Raw genomic sequence first — 20084 nt, 5'->3', positions numbered from 1 at the left:
TCCCTTTCCCCCAAAGCCCAGGACGAAGCAGACAAATATACACGGATAGGAACCAAGCCGGAGGATGAAGGTGTGTGTGGGTGAAGCTCCAGCTCTGGGCCAGCAGGTGTTGTTCTGCTGGCTATAACCTGATCCATGGCTTTCTAATGGCCGAGGAGCAGGGCCGGGCATCAGTGCAAAACCTAAGTGCTCCTCTGCTCAGGTATCAATAACATTTCCAGTCAGCTTTTACATACACCAATACTGATCTATTCCCATGCAGACATGGAAATATCGATGAAGGCGACTCAGCGCAGACATAATATGTGACTGTTGGCATGTAAGCTACCTGGAAATACATATCAAATCGAATAAATTAACTCGCTCTTGTGTTACAACTCTTTCCATCTCTTTCTCTAGAATTTCCCTTCTCCGTCTTCTCCTCTCTTCCCATCCCTTTCTTTCTATTTTGTCCCCAGGACCTATTTGTCTGCCGTAGGAGAAATCCCTCAGTTCGGAGGAGTCAGTGGAGAAGGCTTTGGCAGGGGGGTGGGGGGAGGGCCAGGAAGGGCCACCTCCAAATAAGTTCCATTAATCACCCAACACACTCTAATGTAACTAATATTTTACAATTAGAGGAGACAAGACGGAGCTCCGAGCCATCTATCTCTCTTATACCACATGATCATCGATTCATAAGACCCTGCCTGAGAGCTGAGCAAACACACACACGCACGCACGCACGCACACACACACTCTTGTTAAGTTGCATGTGTATGTGTGCAAGTCTGTATGTGCTCGTCAATGATGAGCATTATGACACGGTGTGTATCCAGACGCGCAGAGAGCTCTCGAATGGTGACAGATGACTGTTGTCTGCATGCGTGTAAATGAGAGAGGAAGAGTGCTCAAAAATGTGTAAAAATGTGAAAAGCCTGTCAAAGAACGTCTGATAAGATTGATTACGGATTGACTGCAGATTGAAAATGGAAATGGAGTGCAATTCTCTCCGCAGACAATGCCTTTCTCTTTCAGATATCATTTAGGGCGGCCCTAATGACAAGACACGCTACTGTATGAGCAGGCTATAAACACGTGACTGACTTAATGGCGGAACAAAAATATAAGGTTTGGGTGTTAAAATGTGTGCCACAAACTCTCACATCATTTCTATCAAGATTTAGTGTGGTAATATCTATTTCTTGAGTGTAATCTTTCATCCGTCGCGCGTCGGTGTTCAAAGATCAGCGCGTTAAGCCTCCGTCGGCAGCAGTGGCGCTATAAGTTGATTTGTAGCGCCATCTGGTGGTCTGAATGAGGAAATGCGCTCGCTAGCATGCAGCATGCTCGCCGGCCAAATGAAAGCCAGCTGAACAAATGAGAGAGAAGAGAGGTTCAAGCGCAGGTCACCATCTGCCTGGCTACAAGTGCTGGCACACAGCAACCCAACCGCGATGCCTTCTTAAACACACCGGCTACATTTTACACACTCGCACAAATGTGACACCGTGACGAGACAGAGTGACACTAACGCGCTGAAATATTTTTTACAATATGCAAGGGCACAATTTGTTACACACATAACAGTATATCATAAATAAATACCGTTTAGATACCTCGGAATCGCGAATGAAAAAATACCATATTCATTCAAGACAGTTTACTGCATGTGGCATAATTGAGCTTAAATGTATTTTTATTTTGTACTACGTTTTTTATTCATTTTTTTACTTCCCAAGCAGTCATGATTGTAAAAACAAACATATAGGGGAAAAAAAGAAATACTTACAATAAGGTTAAATTCGTCAACATTAATGCATTAGTTTTCAATAGGTTTTAAATTAGGTATCATTAGGTATATATGTGTGTGCGTGTTATAAATAACAAAAATATGTTATGTTATTAACGTGTTTTATTTTGTTAGTAAAGTAGTATTTTTTACTTTTCACATAATCAACCCAACTGAAGTTCGATTGAGATAAATTAGAATGCACGTAAAAATAAAAATAAAAGATTTTTGAATGTTGATTTATCTATAAGGGTTGTAGACATTTGTGTTCTATCTATCTATCTTGTAAACACTGTATTTAGAAAAAAAAAGCGGACTTTCATCAGTGCTCCGCAGCGCTCAATAACTCCAGACAAGTACACACATGGATGGGGGCAGGAAAAAGAAACGGTTACTTTTTCAGGATGTGAGTTTTATTAAGTCCAGGCCTTTCTCCATCTGGTCTAGTGTAGCTGATCCGTTTAAAAATTAGTCAGGCGTTGACCTCGGACACCTCCCCTCAACAGGGTCTTGACGGCAGGTTAACACAAATATGGATCCCATCAGACTAAAGGAGATCGGGTTTCCCCCCACTGAGACCCCGCTAACTCACAGGAAAAGGTTAAGAAAAACATGAAATACGGGCCTATAATGGGAAAATGTTCCCTCGGCCTGCGGTGGAAGCGGTGCTCGTGTGTGTATGTGTGAGTGAGGATGGTTTCATGTGTTTAGAGAGCGGGCTCTTATCTCTCTGAGGTATTGACACAACAGGCCCCTGTGCCAAAGGGTGTCAGTTATCGCTTGTCATTGGCCTACGATGAGAGTCTGTGACGGGGCAAATCCATCTTTATAGGAGAGCTGGAGAGAGGGAACGTCCTTGAAAATACATGTCCTGCGTTTATACGTGTTGCTTTGATACAGTTATTAATGACATCAGAGAAACAACAGGCATATCACACGGCTGCTCGGAAAGTCACAAAAAGGTCATTTAATCTCATTTATGCCACATACACCGAATTGAACGTTCACATCGACTATAGAAATTATTGTCAAAAAAAAGAGAGAAAAGAGAGAAAATTGAAAAAGGGAGGATGAGCATCAGTTGGCACACTAGTCTCCAGCTCTTACAGGTTCGGGGAATTAACACAGCTATAGCCCAAGGGTAGAAAGCCACAGTTAGCAGGAACACAGCCGGTAATGCGAGCTGTCATAATCTGCACCGCTCCCAAGTCACACACACACACTCACACACACACACACACGGGCCTGTAGCCCTGCAGCTAACACCATGTACTACACTTAACATGGGAGTCGGGGTGGAGAGAAACAGGAGGATAGAAAAACGTAGCATTTCTGCTGTCTGTCTCAGCTCACAACGGTATGTCTCCCTGCGTGTTTGTGTGTTTCTGTTTGAGAGAGCGCTGGGTTTATAACGGTCTCGTTTTACAATAGATGCATTTAAATATCGTTACGTTTCCAGTAAAATTACGACAGTTTATAAGATAAAATTTACTCAAAAACCTTTGTTACAAAAGATGTCAGTGACTTAGATGTCATAATTTGCCTTGTTTGTGACAAATTTTCCGCTAGATTTTAAGTGTCAAATGAGGGGGTATTCATTCGTTTGAACAAAAATAAAGTAAAATTGTGAATTATATTATTCGATTTTCAAGTAACGTTTCTGTTTAAAAATAAAAATCTTTAAATATAATCTAATCATGTGATGCCGAAGTTGAATTTTCAGCAGCCATTACTCATCATTCTACAAATCATTCTAATATGCTGATTTGATCTATTTAATGTTTAATGGTCTTTGCAGAAGGAAAGTGCCAAACGCCTTTTTTCTATGTTTCTATTATATATTTTATACCCCGCAACCATATCCTTTTTAAGCGTAGCGCTAAATCCAAAATCAAAGTATGTTATCTTTTACTGCACCCTTTCACCGAACAATCTGTAAGAAAAGGACGGCAAATATCTGGTCAAACGGCACAAAAATGCTCAGTTGTTCACGCTGGTGTTTCATAGTTTGAATACATTTTATTTCTCATTATAAGTACAGTTCAGTAGTTACAAAACAAAGCATCTGCCATGAGGATACAGCAACCAAATGAAAATCATACAGTCCACAAGACAGCTCAGAGGTGTGGAATGCTCATATATTAGTCCAGAAAGACTGAAAGAGAGATAGATGCTCAGTTATACTACACAGAGGAGGGAGCCAGAGGTGTGCTCATCTATAACCAGTGTATATAGGGATCGGTCAATACATATCCTATCACTGACCCTCCCTGTCGTAATTCCTTTACCTTACTTAACCTGTACTAGTTTACTGAAACTAGTTCGCTAAACAGCTTCACTTTGAGACTTGTTTTCATCTTCTTTTTTTTTTTTTATCGTAGCATTTAAGAGAGGACACAGTCTTGCATTGAAACGATACAAAACGATTTTTTTTTTTTTTTAAGAAAACATTTTTTTCGGAAAGAGGACAACTAAAGAATATATCTGAAGAGAACAGACTCGAAACTCGAATCGGAGTCTACGCACAATGACTTACTGGGAAGTTCATTGCAATGATTCTCAAAGCAACGGAGATGACCATCATAAGATGAGATAGTTTGAACTACACAGACCAAATCAGCAGAGTTCACAAAAGAATAGAGAGAATATCAGTTCACAACGTCAAGGGACGCACAAACACGCACGCACACACGCACCTTCATTTTCCATTAGCGATCTGCGTACTGTATAGACTGGTTTTTCATTTACTATCACAGTGCAAAATACTTCAGGGGGGGAAACCTCGGTTTGTATTTGCTTGCATGAGGCATGGGTATATATACTGTATGGATTTATACGCTTGCAGCAACAGAAGAAGATTGTCGATCTTTCTTTTTTTTCCTTTTCTTTTAATGTTATTGGTATTTTACAAAGGTGAAAGGCAAAAATTACAGTACTAGAGAAGAAAACTCCAATCTAATACCTACACTCTAAAACAGCTAGCTTTGTAAATGCAACAACGCATGACTGTATCTATGGCTAGACAATACTTGTTTCTTGTTTGCATGTTTCTTTTCTTTTTTTCTTTTTCTTTAATAATTGAATACATCAAACCATTTCAGTAGTCAGTAACACTTTGCAACACTGATTGGTGGCAGTATATTACAAACACAATCTCATAACCAGAGTACTTGAAGTGAGCAAGACTGAGATCAAAGCGCGTAGGGTTAGGGGCCGCGTTTCTGTTTGATTTCTGCAGGCTGCACGTTCGCAGTCTCCGTGGCTCGTGCCGTCTCATCAGACACGCTCGGTGTAAACTAGTTCTTCTGTCACCCCGGCTGGTTTTTGTCTCGAATGCTACGGCGGAGTTCAGCTCTCGCAAACACATGGTGAAATCACGCGGCCAGTTCTCCAAGAAAAAGACGTAGCTTCCCTTTTGTTTTAAAACGCGGCGTTCTCGTTTTCCTGAAAGTACTGGATTGTCGCTCTTCTGCTTTTTTGACGTCCAGGCGCCGACTGCTGAGAGTGTGCTGATTACAAAGGAGTTTTTTTTTTCACAAGTGTGTGCTTGGTCTCCAAACGTGTAAAGCGCGTTGGTCCAAACGTCCAGAGGAACGGGAGCCTCGGACAGGTAACACTGGTGAAGTTTCAGTGGGCAGTGAGAAACACTGACAGAGAGAGAAAGACAGAGAGAGAGAGAGAGAGAGAGAGAGAGAGAGAGAGGGAGGGAAGTCTGTTCAGTTTCTCGCTCTCTCGTTCTGAGACTGGCAACTGGCCGCCATCTTGGTTCAAGGAATGTGTTGCTCTGAGGGACAAGCACTTCAAAGTTTCCTCACTAGGTCAAAAAAGCAATTAAAAACACAGAAAGTATTTATCAGCTACACAAGGGAGGTTTCAAGACACATAAAACACAGGAAGCAAAAAATCTTTTTTTTTTTTTTTTTTTCCTTGTTTCCAGCTCACTAAACATCAACAAATCTTCTCTCCTTCATCCGGCGAGAACGCTCGTGCAGGAAACCATCTGAGCTGTCCATGTTATTAGTCTTTTTTTTTTTCTCTCTCTCTTGAAGTCTTTTACGTTAAATAATGCTTTTGATAAGATAATGTCCTTCATAGTCACAGTCCTCTTCCTCTTTTTCCGCCGCCTGCTCTTGGCCGCTCAGTCCAGTAGGGGGAGGTGATGTTAGTTTCTGATTAGTCCTGCATCTCTGTGTCAGTTAGGCTATGTTCAGGGGTAAGAGCAGGGCCAAACCGTCGGGACGCCTCTTCCTCCGCCCACAGATGAACTACGGTTAAGAGAACAAACGCAGATTAACACCACCACCTGTGTCCTTCCTCTCTCTCTCTCTCTCTCTCTTTCACACAAATGCATACAACTTTGACAGACCATTATTAACAGAAAAAAAAAGAAGAGAGTCGAATCAAATCATGTTATTATGTTTGTTGTGATTCATTTTAAATTGGCATCTGGGATTTTGTTAACACTTCAAGGACTGGAAATCCAAAAAAATCCTCTCATGGTTATTAGCCTGTGATGATGACTATGAGCGTCAGTAATGACTTAAAAGTGTTTTATAAAGAGTGCCGGTGATTTAAGGTCCACTTAAGTGTTAGCAAAATGTACATACTTTGATGCCCTTTAACAACAAAAGGTTTTTTAACAACAGTAATTATTAAGGAAAAAAAAACATTTTTTCTTTTGATCACTTAATTATGATTTCAAAGCAGTTATTATAATACAAAAATATGATTTAGGGTGCATTTGTACAGAAATGAGCGACCACTGTAATGCCTTTGTGTTTATGTGTGTGTCTGTGTGTGTGTGTGTGTGTGTGTTTGTGTGTTTATACGTCGACTATAAACCTCTCCGTTCATATGTACTGTTAACCTCTAATGGCACTAAAGAAAACACATCTCGCGAATTATTAGATAAAACGTTAGATATGGGAGGAGGGTAATTTGAATACTTTCAGACTTCTTCCGGCTCTAATATAAAGATATAAATATATAAAGTCTTCTAATATAAAGACAATAACTCTCTGAACATTGCACTTGTGCAATTACTGCTGAAGTTTGAATCCGGTGAAAATGCTTACTGCTTTTTTTCCCCTATTTATGTGCTATCGCCGTTTGAACTAAATAATATAAATGTTGTTTAATTCCCTCTACAACCCCTAAGAAAATTATTTGGCAATAAAATCTACCGAGTGCATTTCCGAGTCGTGTTCTTTTTTAAAGTGCCTCTATGAAAATGACAAAATGAAATTAAAACATGCATTTATTTGAGTGTGCTCTCACAAGAAATGTTATGGAAATGAAACGAGGAGTCAGTTCCCCGCTAATAATGGAATAAAACATCGTCATTTAGATTTGCCAAAGAGCAATAACGCTGACGCCCACTCGCTTTGCATTATGCGCACATCTGAGGCGTGCACTTCTTTAACACACACACTTTCCACTCAGATGTCAGATGCTTCAGAAATTGCCGATAGAGATTGAGGAAAACAATTAAACACTTTTTTGCGTAAATTATTATTGCACAAAATAAAAAAATTTAAAAAATAAACATTTTGATATGTACACACACACACACATACATACAATTATCAAGCGTTTTTATGCGTTACTATTGGAGAAATTGCAAGAGAAATATTTATAAATCTGAAAAAATAAAATTGCTTTGTTTTATTTGTTTGTTTCGTTCATCTTGAATTTGTACTGATGAAATTACAGAAATACCCAGCCATAATGAATTTGTTCCACAAACAAAAAAGCGCATGATAAAACGTGGGTTACCCTAAGTGTAGAATTTGACTGCTCCCTATAAAATAAAACAGCTTTTATTAGTGTCTGGAATCTTTATTTCACGTCCATTCATAGTTATATTTTAACATTTGCAAAATGCACTATTCATTTCTTTGTGCTTAAAAAAACGTGCATCTTTAAAATCTATGCCAGACTTGCCAGAATAAGCAAATCAAACCAATGGTTTCTCTAAGCTGCTCAGACCGAAGGATGCGGTGCACAGTTTGTCCAGGAGATGGCAGTATAAGCCTCCGTATTAGCAATCCACCCAAACTCACGTTGAAAACAAGATCTTGTTACTCAATGTCATTTTCCTTTAACCTGCTGATATTTCATGTTAATCCGCAGATAAAGTGGTTGTTATTTATCGAATCTGAAGTGATTGGCAGTGTTTTTAAAGACTATACTACGGTCACAGCTCTACAGCTGTCTGATGGCATTTTTTGTGTCCGTGAGGAAATTAAGATAATCATAAGCATAATGATAATAAATTACATTCTCGAGTTTTAAAAACGCCTGGTCTCCCAGGGGCCAGTGCTCTTCGTGACTTCCTCTTAAAGAAAGTTCTGGTAATGAGTTACAGATTCCGCCCCATATTTGATTTTCACTCTTCATTAACTAAGCCACCTGGAATGTTATTATTTAAGGACGCCATTTCTTTTCCCCAAACAACTGCCACTGCGATCTGGAGACTAGCGCTCCGACTTTATGATCCTCGCAACTTTTCTTCTCCTCCTGTTCTGATCAATTTTGAAGCCTCCCTGTCCACATGTGGAGTGATTGCTTAATTATTTCAAAACCCTAGAAATCTTTATCGCACTCTGGCCTGTCAAATGATGTTGTTATCAGTCTGTTTTCTCACAGGCTGAATCGTGAGGCCTTTGTTTGTTCGAGCGTTCGTTGTATTTGCCTTCGGGGTGCGATCATTTGTGCGTGATCAATATTATTACTTCATGGGTTTAAAACTAGTAGAGGTCCACCACTTAACCAGAAGCAACAAAATGTGGCGCCCTCTACTGCTCACGTCTGGTAAGACACGCTCGCTCTAAGACGAGAGAGAGCCCTGGAAAGTAATACAAGACATATGGTAAGAGGACACATAGCTCCAGGATCCATCTTATGTTAATACATGTGTCATGCTTAACAGAACGGCTAAATGAAAAGGCAGACAGAACAATAGCACAGCACAAGGCTGGAAGCAAGCTCAGTTAACAAGGGCCAGCACACTTGGGGAAAAGAGGGGCTGTCTGGAGTCAAAGTCCTGACATTTCCTAACTGCTTCTTATTATTCCCGGACCACAGAGTTAAGGCGAAGAGCGCTCCCATCTAAAACACTGGGCCGCTTTATACCCCGACCTCCCTCAGGTATTCTATTTTTACCATGAAATCTACTTAGTGTATATTTGTGTTTCAAAGACCCGCTCGTTTTAGGTTTCCTGAGAACAGGGGTCGTTTAATTGGAGGAAAATGTGAGGATATGAATTTCTGAACTATTGAATACATGTTTAAGCAATCAGATAAAGGCAGAACATGCATTATGGAAAGGAGTAGGGGGTACATTTATTTAGCACATGGCCTCTTGACTGATACTTTTACCACATCAGGTAGCGACTAAGTGCTCAGCCCATTTGCAATATCCTCCGTTTAAAAGAAAACTCGAGTTCAGCTGTTTTTGGTAGTCTGAAAGTCTCTGTTTTGTGATATGAATGAAGTCTAGATGTAAGTGATGTGGTTCGCCATCATCTCCTGCTGAACACAAACACAACACACACTGCACATTCTGCCACGGAGGGTGGCTTTGTTCTCTCCCAGGCATCCGGTGCTGCTGGAAAAGAGTTGTTTTTGGCAAAGGTAGACCTCATTGTACAGCCCAGTATTTATAAATATGTAAATACGAGTCAGCGTGCGAATACACACACACACACACACGCAAACACACATATAAGCGGGCCGAACGCAAGGAAGTGCACCCAAATCATATTTTTAGAAGGTTTTAATGAATACAGGATGTTTATGAATACCATTTGTAGTGATTCACAAAGACTAGAAGAATCCTCGCTCACCACCCCCCTCCTCTCCCCTCAGAGCAAAGTAAAAGAAACCCAATGTTTCTGGAGGAAACGGCAGAATTGTATGTTCGGCGCTTGTGTGGGTTCAGATCGCCTTTAGATAAGTATACGGAGGAGCACAAAGAAGCAGGCGACCTCGTGCATGTGGCACACTTGAAAAAGCCCTCTGCTTTTTTCATGTTAAAATGCACCGCGAGGAAAGGACGACTGTGAAGGTAAAACAAACAAGCGAGTTTGTTACTCCGCCGGATGACTAGGCAGCGAGCAAACCTGCCTCAGATGATAGAGAACGACACCAAAACTGTTTGTCTTGCGCGCATTAACCAGAGTGAGAGAAACATCCAGACTCAAGAAAAGGAAAAGAGGCAGTAGCTCTCAATTCTGGAGAAAACGGAGGGCTTGGATGTGGATGTGTCTTGCTCTCTGACTCAGTCTATTTCTGGGGCAGAGATTCTCACACTGATACTACCTCCACTGAGCAATTTAAAGCCAAACACTGATGTTGCAATCTGTCTTCTGTGCCTGATAGCGCTTTTCTCCCTCTCTAACCCAAATTACTTTCTTTTCATATCTAATTATATTTGCTAATGATCTTATAAGGGGATAATGGAATGTGCTTGATCTATTACCTTTTTTTGCAATACATAAATACAATACAAATGGCTATGCAGCACTTTGAAATTTTCCATCATCCATTTCAAGCAAAGCGAAGAGAGGATATTTAAACAATATCTACAATTTTACCACTGCCGCAATACAAATCTCTTTGTGCTCGTACTAACGGGGATTCAGGGGAGCAATTTGTCCGACTGCACTGTGGTCTCTTCATGCCCCGCTCACTTGTGCGCTCATTCACTAACAGGTTGTGAGGAGGAGGAGGAGGGGGTTGGCGACCGTCGGGCCACGACCTCCGCCCCCGGCACGTGCGGCATGTTGAGTGCGGCCGAACGTGGTTACATTAACGACAAGACGCGTTTTGGAGAAGCGATTTAACCAGCATCCAAGCAGATCTGAATGCTTCTTCCAGGCTCCGGACGATCTTTCGGTCTCTCCAGAGGTCATCTCTCTGTTTCTGTGCACTGTTGTTATGAATATTCCCGTCGGCCAAGCCCCGCCCCGCTCTAAGCCTCTCCCCATTCTTCTCTCAGTCTTTTTCCCACAGGCCTGGCGATGGCCACGGCATGACAGCCGCACTAAACCCCCCGCATTAATGGAAGGAAATGGCATTCGATCTCCATTTGATCTCCTAATCATTTCTGCTGAAATGATAATTAGCGTCCTCACAATCCTCCGACTGTGAGAGAACAGTGTAAAATAAAACAGCGCTCTTGTAGCAGAAATGACACTTCACTCAACAACCGCTAGTATTCAATAACAAATACGCTCTTCTCGTACGCATATTTACGTAGCCCTCCGAAATGCGCGCACACACTCGGCCCTCGTCCGCTGGCGACTGCTGTCTGTGATTCTTTTCAACTGACATAATCCTGATTGATTCGTTCAGCAGATAAAAACTCAGTCCACTTGTGCCCTTTACTGCTGGAACATAATACGGCTCTTTATTCTGCAACAATGTAACATAATGGCGTCGGAATGTGAGGAGGAAAAAAACGTTAGGGCTGCGTCTTAAATGACTGTGACACTCTGCGGTTCAAGCTCAAGCTGTGGTCTAATGTAAAAGAGAGAAAGGAGGAAGAATGAGGGAGAGGTGAAGGGAGGGCGAGGGAGAAAAGAGAAAAATCATTAAGCGCAGATTACCAGAGTGCCCCACTAACAAGGTCGAGGCAGGGCTGCTGGTAAAAGTTGTCATTGTCTGTTTCTCTTAAATGTGTGCGCCTCACATTTCCCTCTGATGAGATTTGGGTTACGTTGTTTTAAATTCTTTGCTTCATGTGCGACCCCCTCGTGCGTTTTTAAAAAAGAATCTTTTGTTTGACAACAGGAAGACATGAGGTCATTTTTTGTTCATCGGGACGATTGAACGAATGAATCATGCTTTTTATTTTGCATGGCTTGCTTAAATAGGCCAAACACACACACACACACACACGAGCGCGCGCACACACACACACGCACACACACACGCGCTGTGTTTGTGTGCCATTTCAATTGAACTGAAAATCTAAAATATTTAGAAACTCCCTGAATTTTGATTAAGGTAGCGAACTTGGCTGCAGAATGCAACTGCGATTTGATTTAGAAAATAAAGGATTTTAAATTAAATTAAAATTCATATAATTGTAGTTTTTAATTCAAAGTTTAATATAAATCTTAAAACAGTCTGATCAAAATCTGTTTTGAAAGATAGATAGATAGATAGATAGATAGATAGATAGATAGATAGATAGATAGATAGATCAATTATATAGATATTTTTAAAAATTATATAAACTATATAACTATAAAATATTTTATAAACGTAAAAAAAAAAATCACACAAAACTTTCGTCTAGGGTTGGATTTAATTTGAATGAAAATGACAAACTTAATTTCTCAGAACAAATTACGTGTGATTATATCATTTGAATTACAATTCAGTCAATTCAGTTTATTCAAGGTTAGGGTGTGGCCAGTTGAATTCGAAAACAAACTCTTGAATTCGAAAGCAGCCGGTTCTTCATTTCTTCATTTTGCACGACCCACGCATACACATGAATGCAAACTTTCGCTTTTGTCGCAACCGCTTCCTACGTGGCGTACACAAAAAACAATGAGTAGCAGGAAACAAACAGAGCATTTTATGTGCTGTAAGAAAACGAGCAAAAAAAAAAAAAAAAACTTAAGCTCATCACAAAGGAGACCAACAGAAGCAGCCTCATTCATAAACATTCAGTGTCTGAGATGTTCCTATAGGATCGTGTTCAGCAGGCCTCTCTCTCTCTCTCTCCATCTCGTGTATGTGTTATATTAATTGTGAGTCCTAATCTAGAAGAGTCGGGGGTCCCAGGAGCTAGCGGCGCTATTATTCGCGCAAGCATCGCGCACCGCACCGCTCTCGCTTACTAATTTTGTGCGACGTCGCACCGCTCAGCCGAGGGAGCGCACCGCCGAACGCTGCGTCTGAGTCAGTCAGACAGCTCCAGACGAGGTCCCTTTAGTGCCACGCTGTCAGTCACTTTATATGTTGTGAAATAGAGAGAATGAAAAGAGAAAGGAAGAGAACGAGCGAGTGAGAGAATGTAGAAACAGAACAAGTCCTTTTATCCTGCTCGGCGGGACCTGTCAGTGCCACCTTCTCTCTGGTTTCCCAGCAGTCCCAACACAGCAGCTATCAGAGGGAACCTGACATCCACACACCGCGTTTTCCAGGGGGGAAGGAAATCATGAGAGCGGTCCCACACAAGCGAGCAGCTAGTACATACTCTCCTCAGATCAAGCAACAGTCTCTCATAAGAGAAGAAAAGAGAGAGAGATTTGGATGTTTTAAGTGGGAATGTAGGCTGACAGGCTTTTGCTGCTTCTGACATGTGATAGAAAACTAGGTTTGCGTCTCCCTGTGTTCATTTTGGAGTTTGGACGGAGATGAGAGAGCGCGAGTGTGTCGCAGCTTAAGCGCTGATAGTTCTGTCTTAACAGCTCTTTATTCTCGCACACACGTCGCAGTTTTGACTCCAGGCACCTCCGGAGTCACTTCTATTTTTCTCCACATTTGCAGGCCTTTTTTGTTTGTTTTTAGAGGAAGGAAACGGCTCCTAATCCATACGTGACACACACATCCATGCATGCGCGGCACATTTCATGGATTGCAGTGCGGGAAAATCACCAGCACCTGGCTGAGTGTTTTTTTTTTTTTTTTTTTTTTTTTTTAAATATGATTTTGCCTGCTTCCCCACCGGTCTCTGATGATTCAACAGTTCCTGCTCCAACATCTGCTACTTACTCTTACTGGGTCTCAATTAAGACAGCAGTATTTATGAATCTGCTCTTATTTACATTTCTATTTTTCTGCATATGTGCGCGAGCGGCGGCCAAAACAGCCCCTCTGCCCCACACAGCACGCAGATGTTTCTTCAGCGAGGCCAAGAGGTGAGCGCTTGGGTTTTAGAAGAGCAAAGCAAGAGTGCGAGTTAAACAGAGAGAGATTTAAGAGCGCAAGATTTGCAGCTTCACTGTCACACAGATGAGAGCTTCTTCTCTCAGGTGATTGTAAAATATGGGAGTTTGATTGAGGGATTGTGGAATTGGTGAAAGCCATTTCCCCTGTTAAAGAGAGGTGGTTGGTGTTGGGAAAGCCCACCTATGTGTGTATGTGTGTGTGTGTTTGTGATAGAGAGCAGCGTGTTAATTTGTGAGCCGAGGGATTGCTTTAATTAACTACAGTCCTTTTTTTAGTTTTTAAGTGTTTGTGTTTGCTTTCAAGTCAAGGTGTTTTTAATTAAACCATCATGTTCTTCTTATTTGGCAATCACAATGTCCTTCAAAAAACAAGACTTTTTCTCTCTTTTTTTCAGATATACATGTCCTAAAATGCATACATATACACACACACCACCATTAAAATATATATATATATTTTTAAAGGTTTTGAAAGCATTGTCTTATGCTCAAGTCTTCAGCGTCAGCTGGCTCAGAAAACATTCTAATATGCCGATTTGTGCTCAAGTAACATTTCTCACATTTCTCGAGTAAACTATGTGCTTACCAAATAAATACGCATCAATGAGCGTTCTACACTCTACTTTTAATGTTTTCCACAATATACTGGAACAAGGAAACAGGGATTTGATCCCGTTCAAGTGCTATTGCTTGCAGTCGCCGTTCCAATTCATCCCAATGATCTTCAATGGGATTCATGCTTTGTGCAGGCAAATCAAGTTCTTTCACACCAGACTTTTCCCCAAAGGGAGTCTGTTTGTCAGAGGAGATTGCACGGCTGTATCCTGGATTTTTTGTGCACCTGCTAGTAATGAGTGTAGCTAAACAACCAAACGTGTTCATTTGAACAGGGTGTCTACATACTTTCGTCCGGTACTACATAAATCTTCTACATAAAATGTATGGATCTGTATGTATTGGTCAGTCACAACTACAGAATATGATCTGGTGTGCAAATTATTAACTAACTAAACGTCATTACTTTTTTTCTAACATCTGTTGATTCTTAGCGTGGCCATGCCTTGGACTCTGAGAGTATGTACTTGAATAACGAGCCATATTTATGTAAAAGAAATTCACACACACCTCGCAAAGGCGAACAATGAGGAGTGTTGGTTTCAACAGACCACTCATGTCTTTAATAAACAGTAATGTGTTTCCGTCACACACAAGTGCCTAATCATGCCAACCTAATGATGCCATTAGAAGAAACAAACACGAATGACATCAGAATGACATGAAAGCCTGGTATTATTCCATCTAATAGATATATAATCATGGGAATTCAATGCGAAAATACACCTGAGATCATTAAACACAAAACACGAGAGTATCGAGATCCAGGGTTATATGCGCACCAGAAACGAAGCCTTTGTTTACCTTTTATTTATTTACTAGCACAAGTAAAGCGCTGTTGAATATGAAATGTCAAACTATTTATGTGCAGTGTAAGCACTTAAGGCAAGGCTTTTTAGTTTTTGACACAACCTGTAAACAACAGAAGATCTAACGTTCTCTGTAAAGACCAAACATGAGTTGGCAGATATGAAAGCATTTATCCATGGAAACAAGAATATGACTATTTATGCAGACAATAGCAGAGAAGAAAAAAACCCCAGCACTTTCGCTTCTCGAAATCCACTTCACACTCTTAAAGACCTCTTCTGTTTAGATATGGCAATTTTATCAATTACAAATGCTTTTTAGTCTATTTCAACCTAAATAGCTGCTTCCATGGGCAGTCAAGGAACAGTAAGTCTCTCAAATGTGTTATTAATAATTCATCTGAGAATGCTGTTTATGAAGTTCGGGAGGCAGGTCTAATAAGCATGGACAGCATCTAATACGCCATGTGCTGGACAAAGCGCTTTCGAGAATCATTACTTTGTGTGCTTGTCTAATTGAGACTTCATAAATTACCCAGTAGGCCCCGACTTGCTGCAGATAGCTCCCTGCTTTCGCTTGAACGATACGCCACGCGTTTTCTCGAGAGCCACATCATTTTTGAGTGCGCATAAATGCGGGCACGTGAAAACAGTAATGGCAAATGCGTAAATAATAATAATAATACAACTGTATCAAGTAAAATACGCCAAAGCAGCGAGCGAATAAAGCTCTTTTCTGTTTAACATTTCAGTACAATCGCAACAATTATCTGCTTTTCCTCACTTTTCTCTGCTCTCATTGTTTTTGGCAGGCAGATCCATAACATTCTTTTTGTTCCACTTTGGTCTCCTCCTTTTTCCCAAGCCTGAGAAACTTCAGACATGAGAACCCTTAGCCGCCTCTAATATAAAACCAGTGAAATTTACCTAGGATTATAAGTCATTGACAAATAACCTTGCTGATAGATGCGAACTAGATTTTGTTCAAAGCACTCTGACAGCCTCAAAAGAGATTAGTGGAGTTCTTATCAGGTCAGGGGTGTCACGGGGGAAATGTGTTTAAAGTCACATTGATTTATTGAAAGATTTTCCAATAAGAAGACTTCTCTCGACTCTCAGACGTGTGTGTGTGTGTGTGTGTGTGTGAGAGAGAGAGACTAGCGCAGTCATTGTGAACTCTGCTGGACTACAAAGGGGGAAAAAAATGTTAAAAACAATTGTAAGACCGACACACAGACCCCAAATAAACACAAGAGGTCTTTGATGGCCGGGTAAAACTACACTGCATTTCCTTTCCCTTTCCCATCATCTACTGCGTTCTATTCTTCCAGACAAAATAGCAATAGATGACCGATATACACATGAACGTTCACACGCACCCACAAACACACACACATACACACTGACAAGCAAGCATAATAAGATCCTTTGTTCCTGCAGGCATTCATTTGACACTATTACCTTCTTAAGAGTAATTATGAATCTTTTCAGAAAGCTGGATTGTGGGAACCGTTGGGTTTGGCCCCGGATCCACCCACCAGCAGCGAATGGATGAGAGACAAAACTCAGAGTATCACTCTGCACCCCTGTCAGGGAAATGTCATTACCCCTGTATCTCTCTCCCAGTCTCGCAGTCTTTCACGATCCCGTCTTCTTCCCCCCCTCCTGAATAACCCTCTCTTTCTCTCTCTCTCTCTCTCTCTCTCTCTCTCTCTCTCTCTCTCTCTCGTTCTCTCACACTCCCGCTGCTTCGTTTGATCTCTGAGGTCCACTGGAACCCTGGAAAGCTATTCCAGCATTTGCGGTCCGTCAGAGTCCTGTGGAGAACCTTCTGGATGTGTTGGTGTGTCCAGGCTGTAACCCTTCCTGCTGACATGGCTCTCCACCACACAATCTGTCAGAGACTTCAGGTTAACAGCACTCCACAAACTCGAATAATGGACGGCGCTTTCTCAAATGAACCAAAACTAAATGTCTTACAATTCTGTATTCTCTCTTTTAAAAGACTTGTGGTCTGCTAGTACTTTTGTAGTGCTTTTCTTTTTTCTTTCTTCTCCCTTCATTTTGCATCTGCCCCAGCAATAATATCATGGGATAATGTGACGATATAGTCATATTTAAACTCCATTAAATGGTAAAGACAGAAAAGCAGCGTTATAAACAGGTCACGGCTTGATTATGATACTTAACCTGGGCTTCAGATAACGCACTGATAGACAGAGCAAGGAACCTGAGAAGTCTTGAGAACTCCGGGACAAGTGTTTGTTTGTGTCTTTATCGAGTCCCGAAATCAAAGCCTTGCCCCAGTTATGTGTCGACCCATGGTATAAACTCGCTCTTTACTGTACATCATCACCTGATCTATAGTCACAGTCAGGACCCACTGTCTCTGCTCTAATAGCTATTCTCAAAGGTACTATAGCAGTCGACAACAGGAGCCGGATAATATTTTTATGTTATCAGTAACACTCCCACGTTTGTTTTCGCAGCCACTCAATGGCCAGAGCTCGGGGATGACAGGAAATGGCAGCATTTGTTCTGATTTCGACCCCCCTCCCCTTCTACAATACAAGACCAAAGAACGTGGGAGGACCCACAATGCACAATGATCTCTTGTTCAGATTGAAATGCTTTGTGCATTCATCTATAACTGCCCAACATGCAAAGATAACCAGCCAGTCAGATGATCAATAAATAAATAGCAGACAGCATAAAAAAAGAAAGATAGAAAAGGGGGAAATAATGACACAAAGGCAGACAGAGAGATGGAGGGTTCTTTGACTTCTATTTGTCTTGTTTTAATAGTGGAAAATAGAGAGGAAAATGCTAAAGGCGCTTTCCATGAATATGGTGCACTTTTAGTTCCCCTTTTATATGATAGACGCACATTCAATGAGAAAAGTTCATTTTAAATACATGCCTGCATTCTCCTGTTTAAATTTTGATTTTGGCTAAACGTTCCATTTTCGATTTAATATCATATAACAGCTTAATTTTAATATATTATTCAAGCGTCAAAAGTACTTTAAATATTAGCTCATATTACTTAGTAAAAAATATTTTCATTAAAAAAAAATACACACTGCACTATTACAAAAAAAAGTGAAACGCAAGAAGTAACATTTGCATTAATAATGTGCACTTTTTATGTGATGTGAATGGTAAATAATAATAATCACAAAATTGGTTAATATAGGTAAATGGTCTTCATTTTCAAATCCCATTTTATTTGTTTGTTTCTTCATTCATTCATTCATTCATTTATTCATACATGCAGCATTTTACTGCATTTTTATGTATTAACATTGCTTATTTTTAATAATAGAAAATGTATAAATAATGTATTTGTCAAGTTCTGTCATTTAAGTCTGTAACCAAGTCATTTTATGTAATTCTGTGGGAAAATATAACTTCTTTAACCACAAATAAACATTTGGTCCGAATTTGCGTACTAATACATTTTGTTTGTTGATTGTTATTGTCACGTTAATTGTAAAAAATTACAAAATCATACAAATTAAATTTTAACTGTTTAGTCAAAGTCAAAGAATAAACATAAAGAAAATTAAGAATAAACAAAGAATAAATAAAATAATAATCATAATAGCAACACTTAATATAAAATGATTTTTGATTAAAAAAAGAAAACACCTCATGTAATGTAGAAATTAAGATTAGAGATAATTTATTAGCTAAATAAATCAATAAGCAAACAAACAAATAATGCTTTTCTAGGGCAGATTTTGTACATTATTTATGAAAGTGCCCAAGCAAGAACACTAACGCTAATGCTACAAGCACTATATAGATACTAAATAAATTCTCACACTAATATAAAATGCAAACAAAATTCAGAACTAAATATCTAAATAATACCCATCATATTTCATAACAGATATTTAAATATTTCACCTTTTGTATATTGGTGACACAGTGACATCCTTTATTTCAGTCAATAAATGCAGTGGTAGCTGACACAGGGTCTATGATCAGATGCTGGACATCATCCTCTCATGTTAGCTTTGTAGCGGAGATCTTAAGAGCAAACGCAATAGTATAAGGAGAGAATGTTAGAGCTTATAAAGTGGAGTGATGGAAAGAAAGGTTCACGGTGGGGTTATCACAGCCAGGCAGCACTGGGAGCGACGTGGCTGTTTGTGGGTCTCCAAACACACACACACACACACACACGAGCGGCACAGAAATGACACTTGCGTATAGCTGTGTATCACAGAGCAAACAGCAGCTCTTTGCCTCAAAGTCTGCCAGCCTAGAGAGCGGATCAAACGCAGTGTTTGGGTGAAACCATATCGACAGAGTGTCAAGCACAACAGGGGCTGCGAGGAGGGGCACTCTCTGTCTTTCTTTCTTTTTCCTTTCTCGCTCTCCCAGCCTCTATTTTTCCACAAAGAGCCATTGCTACGTGTGTCAGTCGCATTGTGGGTTGTGTGTCAATATCTAATTGCTCTGATGGCTGAAGATGGACGGACAGAAAGGAGGAGTGAGATGGCAATCAAGTGAGTCGGACAGAAGAAAAAGAGCCGTTTTATTACAATTCCATTACGGCTCTTTCGGCATTGCGACATGGATGAAGGAAAACTATTACTCAACCTGCACACGCTATGAAAAATGAAACTAGTTCTGATATACAAAACTGCTTTGTTCTTGATGAAGATAAACAGTCGGGGTATGTTTGTATTCATTATATAAAGTCCATAGCAAAACCATACCAAAATAACACGTCAAAAATAATCAAAAGGGGGGAAAAAAAATCTCGCAAAAAGCCATTTTAAACATTGTGTCAGTACCGGACAAATGACTTTGTGGTAACACCCACCTCCCTGCCTCCATACACAGGAAGACAAATATTGAACAGGACTCCACACGCATCAAACAACACTGTGGGGCAGGGCAGAGTAGGCCTGGGTCTCGTCTGTAATCACAAATGTCCAAATCCTCTAACAAGGTCCAGAGCTCTGTACC

The 20084-nt window shown here is 40.4% G+C and overlaps 1 protein-coding gene across 9 annotated transcripts in view; it reads right to left on the bottom strand.

The window, feature by feature from the left end:
- Positions 1-20084, bottom strand: part of znf536 (zinc finger protein 536) — a 170757-nt gene that overhangs the window by 9706 nt on the left and 140967 nt on the right. For 2 of the 9 annotated variants that reach the window (XM_043245031.1, XM_043245032.1), the window contains one exon: positions 3768-6033. The exons of the other annotated variants lie outside the window; for them this stretch is intronic. In XM_043245031.1, coding sequence (XP_043100966.1) covers positions 5976-6033 — 58 coding nt within the window. In that variant the 3' untranslated portion in view covers positions 3768-5975. Of the gene's footprint in view, positions 1-3767; positions 6034-20084 lie in introns of those variants that run through there. 9 annotated transcript variants of the gene reach the window in all.

This window comes from Puntigrus tetrazona, chromosome 7 (assembly GCF_018831695.1).
Source record: "Puntigrus tetrazona isolate hp1 chromosome 7, ASM1883169v1, whole genome shotgun sequence".
In the NCBI taxonomy this organism is placed as follows: Eukaryota; Metazoa; Chordata; class Actinopteri; order Cypriniformes; family Cyprinidae; genus Puntigrus; species Puntigrus tetrazona.
This window is presented reverse-complemented; position numbering and strand designations above follow the sequence as displayed.